This window comes from Pygoscelis adeliae, unplaced genomic scaffold, assembly GCF_000699105.1.
Source record: "Pygoscelis adeliae isolate BGI_AS28 unplaced genomic scaffold, ASM69910v1 Scaffold155, whole genome shotgun sequence".
In the NCBI taxonomy this organism is placed as follows: Eukaryota; Metazoa; Chordata; class Aves; order Sphenisciformes; family Spheniscidae; genus Pygoscelis; species Pygoscelis adeliae.
In genome coordinates, this window is record NW_008824932.1 from 6139178 (window position 1) to 6152447 (window position 13270).

The 13270-nt window shown below is 38.1% G+C and overlaps 1 protein-coding gene across 2 annotated transcripts in view; it reads left to right on the forward strand.

Annotated features, from left to right (window-relative positions):
* The window catches only part of ZBTB38 (zinc finger and BTB domain containing 38), a 26288-nt gene extending 16721 nt beyond the window's left edge, over window positions 1-9567 (forward strand). For both annotated transcript variants that reach the window (XM_009325084.1, XM_009325085.1), the window contains one exon: window positions 5269-9567. In XM_009325084.1, the coding sequence (XP_009323359.1) occupies window positions 5269-8844 (3576 nt within the window). In that variant the 3' untranslated portion in view covers window positions 8845-9567. The remainder of the gene's footprint in view (window positions 1-5268) is intronic.
* Window positions 9568-13270: the final 3703 nt, after the last annotated feature.

The following is a 13270-nucleotide window of genomic DNA, read 5'->3' on the forward strand; positions in this document are numbered from 1 at the left end:
AGACGGGGCTCGCTTTGGCTTTCGAAGTGAGACACATCGCTTAATAAAAAGGGTGAGCCTGCTCTGAGCACTGATCAGGTTTTCAAGGCTGTTTTCCACGTGATGAGAAACCATCATAGAAGGCGTAAAGTAGGAAGTGAGAGAAGGAGTTAGGATAACAGGAAAGAATTACAGCTCCGAAAGAACGGCTCATCTGGTGGCTTCGGAGATGTGCTAATACTGACATAATATTCTTACACTAAATTCCTCCCCCCCCCCAGCTGTCTGAATTAAAAGTTACAGGAAACAGTGCGAGGCTGGGAAAAAAAAAAGCTTTAAAGTCTACAATGCTTATGAGGCTGTAACAAATAGAAAACTTAAGTATATTAATAGGGAAGGATGCAAGCAGCAAGAGTGTGAAAGAGAAAAAATACAAATGTACTTGTAGAAATAATGTGTAGCTACGTAGACTGGAGCACTAAGCTACACGCCACTGCAAGCTGTTAAACATAATTAGACGTCATTAAAACTTCTCTGCGTGCCTGAGGTGGTAAGGAGGCTGAAGGGACCCTGGTGGAGGCAGCCCTGCGTAGCCATGCTGCCCAGGTGGGGCTGGTGCAGTGACTGCATTAAAAAACTGAGCTACCATCATAGAAGTGATGGTTGGACAGGTGGGCAAAGGGATGTGGGGGGGTGTGCTTGTTTTTGTTTGCGTTTTGCTTTGTTTGTTCGTGATGCCTAGCCCCATTTCTGCTCTAGAACAAAACAGTGCCCTTTAGGAGAGTTAGATATGGATGAATGTTCCCTCTTAGCTGGGGAAACAGGCCAGAAACAAAACAGAGGTAGCCTTCAAAGTATGTTAATAGAGTGGAATGAAACTGAACATAAGACAATTATGTGAACCTGTTTCCATAGCGTCATGTTTAAAATCCCAGTAGAAATGCATGGAATAAGAAAATGGAGAGAGAACTGTTAATTACAGCTTACCAAGTATCTTCCTGTTTTTTTTATTTTGTCTGGGTACTAGCTACTGGCCCTAATGGTTTTTTTGTTGATGCCACTAGCTTGTCTTTCAAATTAGGCAACTGAAGTGGAATAAAATAATCTCTTCTCATATGTGATGGGGTACACTTGCCTGGCAGTGGATTTCAAAAGTTTAGCAAAAGTTAAAAACACTATTCCTAGATGGCAACAGTTCTTCTTTGGTAGTAAAAAATTTTGTATTTGTTATATTTGGTATTCATCGGCCAGTAAAACTTCTTGTGATCTCTTTGTTTACTTCAGAGTAATATTAATATAAAAATTAACAGTAGCTTCTTCCCTCTGCAGTGTCCATGTAGAGCTGGCTGCTCTAATATTTATAATTAGAAGTGTCATCTGTGAGGCATAAGTAGACAAATTTGTGTTTGGATGCATCAATCTCTGATCTTTCCATTAACTTTTAATATTACTTATTTTCACTTATGACTATTGTCCTGCAGTGGTACTCTGTTGATGTTAGAAAAGGTAACGTTATAGTTTAATCTACCTACTGACCATTACACTTAAGTTTCAGATGAATATTTACATCTTATTTCTCAAAGCGATTCAACAACTTTTAATGACAGGTCAAGTCTGTTACTGTTTTCGCAGAAAATCTGCAAATAGTAAGGTAACTCCCAATCAAAAATTCTGCTGTTCAGAAGCTAAAGTTATCTATAGGTGCACCAAAGACTATTAAGTTGTACTACAAAGGTAATGTTCAGATTGCTAAGAAATTATTTATGTCTGGATTGAGAGTAAAAAGTATCAAAATAACACACGTATTTGTGTCAAAAAAGGATGGCTTAGTAGGCCAAAGAGTTTTGTTGACCTTTAATAGGTCAAATGGTATTTACATATGTTTTGGGCAACATTTATAAATAATACTAGAATTTCTTCCATAATTCTGTAATAAAAATCATACAGAAGAATAGTAACATTCCAAGTGGACTTTCCAACGTTTTAATCAAAAATATTTAATAATAATAATACATCTGAAAAGTTTGATCTCTGTGCATCTTGGTCTCTGTGTATCTTAGAGCACCCTTGGAAACTGAGGAGCAGGTTTTCCTTTTGCAGTATGAACTGCAAACGGAATGTAAAATATTCCTAAAATATTCCATTTATGTGTGTGCCAGGTAGAACATTCTGATTTTATAGCACTTCAGACACATTTTTCACAAATGCAAGAAGCAAGACAGGTAAAATAAAAGGCAATAGAGAATCATTACACACATGAATAAATGGACTATTTGGGGAATGCATAGGTTGAGACGGAGAAGCAAAAAGTGTTGGCTCTGAAAATCAGTTTGCTCTGGAATTCTTCTGTATAACTTTCCAATGAGATACATAGCAGATGGTTTAGCACACAGCAAAAAAAATTCAATGTCCAAATAGCAAATGATAGTTTCTACTATCTTTACACAAGGAATCTAGTTTGGTGTTTTACTGAGCGTACCAAAATATCCGGGACTACAAAAACTGGCAATCTATGTACATGCACGTAGAAACTGAAAATATGCACTGTTCTCCTTAGGAGGATAAATTTTGAAATAACTAGTTGAATAATAAGACTTCTACTAAGAACACTTGGGTTTGCAGGCCTTGCTCATAAATGCCTCTTAGTATAGAAGCAGCAGTCTGATGTATTTAGCAAACGGCATGTCAGATGATGTGTCTTTGAACTAAAACCAGCCGTCTCCAATAAAGAAACAGAAAAAAGCACAGGCAAGTTCCTATGGGGGAGTTCACTGGGAGGTAGAGTTGACATCATTTATTTCCTATACTCTGGAAATAACTCTATCAATAGCTCCTGTTGTGAAATGTTTTTGATGTCTGACAGTTGGTTTGTGATACCACATCACATGAGCAAGTCAGATGTAATCTCAGGCATTGACAATGAGAAAAAAGAATCAATTATGGGATAGCGACTGCTTGCTTGAAGAAAAGTGTTCTTGTCAGTATTCTTTCTGTAGAAGACTCGATATGCTAGTAACTATCTACAATTATGTAGGGTTTTCAGATACCGAACCAAAGCAGGTAACCATACCTAATTACTGTGAATTTCAGGTTGTCGTTCCAAATGAATAAGTATCTCTTATTTTAAGTCAAATAAGTGTAATAAACACATGATAAACTATGATTTTAAGACTTAAAGGCACAAAACAATGCATCTAGATTTACAACTGCTGTGAGTGACCGGATAATCAAAATAATATACGTCTACATTTCTATCACAGTTATACTGATGAATTCATGTCTTGATATCCATGGCATATATAAGCATCAGAGGTATTTTTTGTGAATCACGATTTTGATTTTTCTGAATTCTGTGCATTGAAAATTCTCAGCCATTAAACTGTATTAGAAATTTTGGCCATTTGCATAGACAATACCTTCCTGGTAGAAACAGTGGCCATGCTGCAAGGTACAAATTTTACTTCCAAGCTTCACCATAATGTACCGAATTATGATCTTTTTCATTGTGTTTGTCTTCACAGTAAGGTTGTCATTGTTTTTTGTGTAATTTCATTTGCAGTGAAGTAGTTGGTGGATTTGTGATAAAGTGTCCGAAGTGTAACTAGATTAGCTAGAGCAAGGGTGTACGTCCCATATTACTTACTTTGTGATAAAGACCCTATTTTCAAGAAAGGATTACTTCCGAATAGCTTGGGTGAGAGAGCCAATGTGTTCTAAATGGCCATTGCTGTTTGTTTAGTGAATGTGGGTCAGACCTTTATTTCACCATTTGGATCAAACCCATCTTAATAAATATATTGGCATTTTTAATGTAAATATTTAAGGGTAAGGTTCATCATAAAAGTTTTCAAGCTTAACATTTAAGTTTGGAGCAGTAGATGGAATGTTTAGAAGGTATTCCTAACTTATTGGAGCACTACAGTGTGGTACTATTTTAACCTACCTTCCAAAATACCTGTAGTTGGTCATTTTCTTTAAGGTGCATTAAGGTGATTCTACAAGTTGAAAGAAAAGGGTCTGTCTTAGTGATTGGTCAGTGCCAGTAGGACAACTATTTCTTCATGACTTGAAGTCAGAAATGGGCAGTAGTAGTTGAAAACGCTACTCAAAGATAGAAAAAAAGGAACAAACGTCATTATATGGTACAGATCTGAACTTGAACAGAACAAAACAAAAAATCATCTGGTTAAGTCAGAGATTTTCTCCAGATACATACTGTCAAATTAATCTATTTTTTCAGTCTTATTTTTCATTCATATTTTGCATCTTTCCTCTCAATTAAATAAAGCAGTATATTCATACAGTAACAGCCTGGCTAATCTAAACATTTTTTGTCAGCATTAAACCTCATTATTCTAAATTGGCAGTTATTTAACGGTATTTACTATTGCAATTAAATCTTATTACTTGGTAGAAGTTAAGAACACACTATCAAATTATAAGGTGTGAACACTATAAATCTAAACTATAACTGAAGAAAAAACGTTCTATTACTCTCTACTTGCTTTACTCACTGAATTTATAAATTCAGTTAATTACAAATTTTCAGTCATTTTAAAGTAAGTGTAAACTAATAAAATTTAATCACTATTTACGTAAACAGAATATTATTTTTTAAATAGCGTTATACGTACTCAGCTATTGTTTAGAAAATTGTGTTGCTTGTGCATTCATTTGTTTATAAAGCCTTGTCCTGTAACTGCAACTTCATTGCATGGGATCTCTGGTCCCTGTTTTAAATATCAGCTTAATGAGGGGATCAAATGCAGTTGCGTTGTAAAGCCATCGTCTGACAAACAGCCTCAGAAAACGAAGTCCTCAGTATCCACAGAACCACGGCAATTCAGCCTTCCTTATAACGTCTTCCAAATACCTCAGCCCCATGCTGGGGGAATTACCTCAAGGGTTCAGTGAGTCCTTCAGTGTGAACCTGAGCAGATGCACCCGCTGGCACAACAGAAAGCTGGCGGCTGCCGTCCCCAACGAAAGGCATGGGGTGGGTGACAGACCTCCTCGGGGACAGAGAAGATCCTCTGCCTCCTGCTGAGGAGCTACTGGTGTTCCTGCATCCTTGCTCTGTACATGGATTACCTTCAGTATTGTTGGCACAAGTGAACCTAAGATGACTTCAACCTGCAATGCTATAAGAAAATTTTATTTATTCTTAAATCTTAAAAGTTAATAATTTAAAAAATATATAAAATATAGAACTATAAACTTGATCTGTAACTGAAATGAATGAAAAATGCCTTCTAAATATATTTACATTCTTTTTTTTTTTCCTTGTAGATGACAGTCATGTCCCATTCAAAGGATCTCAAGGACGATTTCCACAGTGACACTGTACTTTCTATTTTAAATGAACAGCGCATTCGGGGTATTTTATGTGATGTCACCATAATTGTGGAAGATACCAAATTTAAAGCCCATAGTAATGTGCTGGCAGCTTCAAGCCTTTACTTTAAAAACATTTTTTGGAGTCGTACTATCTGTATTTCAGGTCACGTACTGGAGTTAGATGATCTCAAAGCTGAAGTGTTTACAGAAATACTGAATTACATCTACAGTTCCACAGTAGTTGTTAAGAGGCAAGAAACTGTAACGGACCTTGCAGCTGCAGGGAAAAAACTGGGAATATCATTTCTAGAAGATCTTACAGATGTTAATTTTTCAAGTTCCCCTTGCCCCTATGCATACTGTATTAATGAAAAAGGGGCTGTCAAAGAGGAAAAACATGAAAAGAGACATGAAGACTCCGCTGTGACAAATGGACCACGAATTACAAACGCATTCTCAATTTTTGAAACTGAGAACACTTTGTTTTCTCCACTTGATTTGAGGGCAAGCTTTAAAAAGGTATCTGAGACAATACAAGCACCCATCAGCCTCGACAGAAGCGATGTCTGCAAAGATGCTGAGCCAGCCAGTACACTGGCCGAACATTCCTATGCAGTTTCTTCTGGGGGGGATACTTTTCAAGGAACACCTTTTCCTGAACAGGACAGCAGCCCTTCATACAAGATGGGTGAAGACCACTATGAAAATCTCCAAGCCACACCACTCATTCAGCCGGGAAAACAAGCATGTAATGCTCCTAAAGCAGCCTTTAAGCCCCAGGGTACTGGTGTGGCTTTAGCAAAAGTACCGGCCTCTACAGTAACCACTACAGAAGCCCAGCATGAAGCAGTTACTGATCAGACAATTATTTCCTTTCCAAAACCTCAAAATAAAGCAGGAGATTTCCGTTTATCCAGAGAAGAGGAAAACAATTCTGCGAATGTCTCTGGATCCGTGGCGACTGTTGTTCCACCTGTTTACAACTGTAACTGTTGTGCAAAATCATTCAATGACAGGGCGTTACTCAGTACTCATCTTCAGCTCCATTCAGAGCATCAGGAAACTTTCATATGCAAATACTGCAGCAAACAGTTTGCAAATCTAAATATACTGGAAAGTCATGAACAAGTCTGCATGAGATCGAGTAGCTTACCGGTTCACAATGGAAACGAACAAAATTTTGCAGATAACTATACTGCTACGGACGGAAGGAATGGAAGTTCATATGCAAATGCAGAGCCTCTATTGTCTGAAAACAGCATCACCGATTTTTCTAATGCAAACTGCACTTTACCAGAAACAGATCATTTGGTTAAAGTCGTTGATGGGCAGATACTGTATACGTGCATCGTTTGCAAGCGTAGTTATGTAACATTGTCTAGCCTTCGAAGACATGCAAACGTGCATTCATGGAGGAGAACATACCCTTGTCACTACTGCAATAAGGTATTCGCATTAGCTGAGTATCGCACCAGACATGAGATCTGGCACACTGGAGAAAGACGGTATCAGTGCATTTTCTGTCTGGAGACTTTTATGACTTACTATATACTAAAAAATCATCAGAAGTCTTTCCACGCAATTGACCATCGTCTCTCAGTAAATAAAAAGACAGCCAACGGAGGCTTAAAACCAAGTATGTACCCATACAAACTTTATCGACTTTTACCTATGAAATGCAGGCGACTACCTTATAAGTCCTACGGAAATTCTTCATATGAAAATGTTCAAACAAGTAGCCAGGTTAATGAAACTGCTTCTACCAACTGTTTCATTCCGAGTTCTCTTAGCTCTGAGCTACCACCACTGAATTTCCAAAGTAATATAATAGCAAACAACAGAACTCTGGCCTTAGATGCCTCTTCATGCAATGATACAGCATCTTCCACAAATACTCAGAAATCTTCCTCTTGGGGAGTAGGTATCTTAAATTCTGACCTGCAAAGGGACTTTTTCACAGCCGAAAAAAGAGTTTCCACTGCTGCAAGTGACTCTGGTTCTCAGGAGTGCGATTCCTCAGTTGTGTCTTTAACTAATGTGAATGAAAATTCAACCTCCGTCATCAGTTACAGCAGTTCTGCACCCTCTGTTATAATGCACAGTAGCAGAGTTTCATCAGTAATAATGCACAGTAAAACAGTCACTTCTGTAGAAAACAGTAAGACAGAATCTTCAAATAATCTACCTAGTCAGCCTGTAACTGATGATAGCAAATATGGGTCAGATAATTATGGGAAGTGCATTACAAAATCAAAAACTATTAAGGAGAAAAAGAAAACACTGCTGTACAACAGAGCAGAAGCAACTGAGGATACGCAGCACGTCGCAGGATCTGGAGGTTCATCTAGCAAAACAACAAATACTGTCCAAGAATCGAGTAAAACTGAAACGTACATTGCAAAGCCTGCCTTACCTGGAACATCTACTGACAGCAATGTTGCGCCTCTTTGTCAGATAACAGTAAAAATTGGTAATGAGGCTATTGTAAAAAGACATATATTGGGATCTAAGCTGTTTTGTAAAAGGGGCCGAAAATCGAAACACGAGTCCAAACAGGACAATCTAATTGAGGAATCAGAAATGGAGATAAAAGAAAGAAGCCCGACGAGGCTCTACAGCTCAGAATGCCTGGAGCTGACGGAAATGTGTGATGACGTAAGTGACCAGGACTCCAGTGATAAACCCTGGAGACCCTATTACAATTACAAACCAAAAAAGAAATCCAAACAGCTAAGAAAAATGAAAAAGACCAAATGGAGGAAAAAGCACGGAAGCAAGAACACCATTATGGAAAGCCACAACACATGCAGTCGAGAGTATGCACTCAGGAATGCTCCTGAGGAAAAGGCGATCAGTCAAGAAGAGAACGCAGAAATGCCTAATCTTCATTGTGAGCTCTGTGAAAGAGATCAATCTTCTACTGCAGAAATTCAAGAACACGTACACTGGCATGTAGCTACTTCAAAGCCTTACATTTGTGACTTATGCCAAAAACAATTTCAAAGTCCATCCACTTTAAAAATGCATATGAGGTGTCACACTGGGGAAAAGCCCTACACTTGCAAAACCTGTGGTAAAAGTTTCTCAGTTCCTGGAAATCTACAGAAACACGAACGTATTCACCTGGGTGTCAAAGAATTTGTCTGCCAATACTGTAATAAGGCGTTCACTTTAAATGAAACACTCAAAATACATGAAAGAATTCATACTGGAGAAAAACGCTACCACTGTCAGTTCTGCTTTCAGAGCTTCTTGTATCTTTCTACCAAAAGGAACCACGAGCAAAGACATGTACGTGAGCATAATGGAAAAGGATACGCTTGCTTTCAGTGCCCCAAAATTTGCAAGACGGCAGCTGCTCTGGGAATGCACCAGAAGAAACATCTATTCAAAAGTCCAGGTCCACATGATAGAAAAGAACAGTTTTGCAATGAAAGCGCTAAACTTTTGGAAAATCCACCTTTCCTTGGCTCAGAAGGAAGTGAAGTAAAAAATATACAAAATGTAACTCCAGAAGTTATACTCTGAGTGACAGTTGTGCAAAAGAGAAAACAAATCCAAAACTATATACTGGAGAAAATATAGATGCATTAAATGGGGAAACGTCTACACTCAAACTACTGTCATTTACTATGATCAAATTTCTTCACCTAAACACGTGTCAATATATGCAAAAGAGGGAAAAGTAACACAGAAAAGAAAAACTAGTATTTGCAATAATACAAACTTAATGTGAAAGACCCAAAATACTTTTGCCACAATAGACTTCTAACATATAGAGAAAGAAAAAAGGAAAAAAATATGACCAACCAAAACCCTTCTACTTAGCATTACAGGAAACTAGTCACTGAACTATTTTACAGTGCTGTTTTTGAGTCAGAATCATTCTGGGCAAAATAAATATGTAGGTTCACAGTGTACTCTGTAGAAGGAATTTTTGCTGCAGAAACCATATATTGCATTTTTTAACAAAAAGTAATGTGTTTATAAACAAAATAACTGTAATTTAGTGTATTCTGAAGTGAAGGTGGGAAGCGTTTCATGAACTTGGGTGTGCTGAAGTACAGTTGAGTTCTGGCGTGCTTTTCTGTAACTCAACGGTTACAAAACATATTCAGGAGTTTGAACCTCTTTTCCTTTCCATATTCAGTTTTGTAGTTACCATAATAACCGTTAAGTCTGAGTGCTTGTGTGGAAAGTATTCCAGATTTATGATATCTCTGAGACATTTAATAAAGATTGAGTGGAACTCACAATAGCCAGTCTTCCAAACTGCATAAATTCCAGTGTCAGTGGCCTGGTTGAGCTATTCAGGTGCATTTGTCTAAAGAAAATTGTTCTCATGAAACAGCCTAGCTTAAAGAAATCCTGTATATAAGTGTCCACCTCCTGGTGGGTCTGCAACTCCTGTCTTCTAGAAATATCATTCTTCTCAGCAGAAGAAGAGGAGATTTAGACAGAGTCTTCCTCCTCATCCTGGAATAATGCCTGGACAACAACCGACAGAGCAACTCCCCATAAATACTTTGATTTTGGGAGGAGTAGGTAAATAGATTCTTGCTTCCATATATATCCCTGAGGCAGTCCCTACGTATAAACAGGGATAGGGCCGGTTTGTGGGATTCCCTGTCATCCCCATGCCTTAAATACAACATCTAACCTTCACGTGTCCCGTCTCGGTGATCCCCCTAGGTGCCAGCATCTGGCCCCAGGCAAGCTTCGTCGCAGTGTCCCTTGGCCCGGCACAGGGGGCCCGTAGCAGAGAGGTGCCTGGAGCGGGTTACTGGAGAAAGAAGTACTGGCCTTTCTGCCTCCCTCATCCTGCCACGCCGAAGGGTTATGGTGAGCCTTACGGCTTCGCAGTTTGCTAAGAATCGGGAGAATAGGCTTCTGAAAGACATCACCACAATATTACTATTATTTTGTGAAAATGTGATTAATTTTAACTGAGCTTAAATTTAAAAAATGTCAAAGAGGGTGTATGTCTACAAGATGCATTTTATATGATAGGGCTCTGTTGTACTGTATCTGCATTTCCAATTAGTCATGTACGTTCATCTCTATGAAGTATTAAAAAATTAAGTCAGGACAAAGGTTAGTGATCCTCAACTTCATTCTATGTGCAAATATGGTACACGGTTTGTTTACTTACTTCGTCTTCTTGAATATTTTAAAAGAAACTATAGCTTGGGTACAATAAAACTACAATTGAAATGATAATACAGTATTGATTGAAGTAATAATACAGTCCACTTATTCTATCATCGGTGAATGCTATGAACCCCTTGAGGAATTTTGGGTTCATGGCAGCTTTGGTTCCATTTAAATAAGGATAATAGAAGAATAAACACAGGAAAGTATGATGACGTTTCAAAGAAAGTACACAAAGATATCTTCTAAGTGGACTTGTATGATGATAATTATAGACCAAAGCAAATAAGGTAGAATATTTATAAATATAAAGATAATTTTGCAAATATTTTATATAACTGTATAGTTCATAAGAAAAATATTGATAGCTTGTGTTAGGTTTGGGGGGGGGTTTGTATATTTTGATAAAACCACAATGACTTTGTAACTCTGTATATTCTCTACAGTTTATAGCAAAATAGTTTTAAGATGGCAATGTCATGTTTATAGTTCAATTGTGGCACTTTTACTACAAGTAACACGTTGCAGTAATGAGTCAAGTATTAATGACCAAATTAGAATTAAAGTAAGTGTAAGAGAAGGTAAATACTGTACGTTGTCAAAGACTGTAATTTGCTACATAATCGCATCTGTATTTTTGTTTAGAAGAAAATATTAAATGCAGATGTTAAGGATTGATAGAGTCTAATTTTATTTTTAGAAAGAGTGATTATAACTCTGTTTTTGTTTAATTAAAATAACATCTTCCTATTTTTCTGTAAGTCTCTCCATTTTTTAAATTATGTTAATACTTACATAATCGATAAGATCCAGAGATCTGTATCTGCTAATAGTTACTTCGTTAGAAGATTAAGCAACACAGTTACCAAACGTTCCCTTCGTTAAGGTCAAAGCAGTGAATCGAGAACACGCCAGAGCTCAAGGGAAGTGATGGTATCTCCTGGCATCGTACCGTTAAGGGTGAACGCAGTGCTGAGGTGAACAGAATCTACCTGCTCAGCATCTTAAAGGACTCGGAAGACAGGTGAACTGCGTTTAGTACTTTGCAACATCTTAAACATGCTTTCATGAGGACCTGAAGCTTTAAAAATCCTTTTCTTTTCAGTTCTGATAGTAACCTGGCAGTATAGATTGCGTATTTTACACACTGTACTTCAAATCTTTTGGGACGACTGTCAAGAAACATACTTCAGAATGCAAATATATAATTGCATAAGGAAATAGAAAGATACATACAAAATAGAAGATTATGCATATTCAAAGTACTTCCCCCTTCAGCTAGGTGTCACTAGTCTGTAACTCACATTAAAAATTAAATTTAAGCTAAATTACGCAGGTCATTTTGGGATGGTCCTCAGGAGAGATGTATGACTAAACAAAATTCAGAAGTTGGCTACATATAACAAATACATTTTTCTCTATTTCAAATGCTAATTAAAAAGACAAGTGGATCATTGTGGATCAAAGTTTGTGCATCTAGACAAAATGTTAGCCAATCCTCATTTATGACATACCCAAAATTAGAACAAATGCACTGAATGATATTGCTGTTTTCTGTGAAATGAGGTAATGTGACACAGCTAAACTACAGGCAGAAGCATATGAAGTAAGCCAGTAAGTGTCATCATCACTTTTATTTGTTCTAAACTTCCTTGACACAGCAATTATCACTGACAGTTCAACGCTTTGGCTGACATAAAAGGTTATCTCGCAAGAGCAAAGATCCCCCTACTTACATCCTCATTGTTAAATGAAGAAATATTTCTCTAAGTTTGCAAGTTAGCACAGCAGTGTTTGTCCTAACTACGTCCTTAGCTGAACAGACCTACCTGCCACGCAGATCCTCCCAAAATGTAACTTTAAGAGAGGCCGAAGATAAACGTTATGCAATTGAAATAGGATTCTGAATATAGTACGTTAGATAAAAACAAGGCACTTTTAAAATAAAATGGAGCGTCAGGAATTAGACAATGGCAAAACGGAAAGTAGCAGTGATGATGTCGATAGGAGGTCTGTGCTTTGAAGGAAGCTGATGCGAAATTGAACAGTAAACTCCAACTGTAATCATAACTTTTGAGAGAGTATGGAAGAACTAGAGTCACACGATCTAACTTTTAAAATGTTGCAACCCACAGTTTAAGCACCCATCTTCATTCTCAGAGTGCTACCCTGCTGCGTTTCTCAGATCAAAGCTCTGACTCTGCCCCCGTTAGCCTCAGTTCACCGGCCACCGGTCAGACAGGGCAGCCAACCTGGATAGCCAACTGTGGGTAATCAAATCCTCAGTTTGTACTGTAGAGGAACCTCTCATTTCTAACAGGTTAAAATTCAGCTTATGCAAACTTGTGTTTTTGTGCAGATTTGGGTTTTGCATGCATACAAATACACCCGTTACTGCTGTGATGAAGCCTCTTATTCCCCAGCACCCCCCACCCGCCACCTTTAAACACATACCTGTCCTCCCCCAACCGCGATGTGGAGCGTGGGGACGAGGAAGGAACCTCACCAGTGCCGAAGGAGCAGCAGGGGAGAAGCTGGATGCAGGAAGAGCCACCGAGGAATGAGGCACAGCAGTGCCTTACTGACAGATTATACGGCTCGATGACGTATCGTAATAATAATGGCAAGATTTGTGCGGGAGAAATAAAAAATGGTCAGAGCACCACGGCAGAGGACTTTAGAGACAGATGACAGATGCTGGCCTGACGCTTTCCAAACTTCCCTTTGCTTTAACAGAAGGACAGACTGAAGAGGGCTTTCTAGGCGTAAAGTGAGGAATCCTAGTCCTCTACTGCTTTCTAAA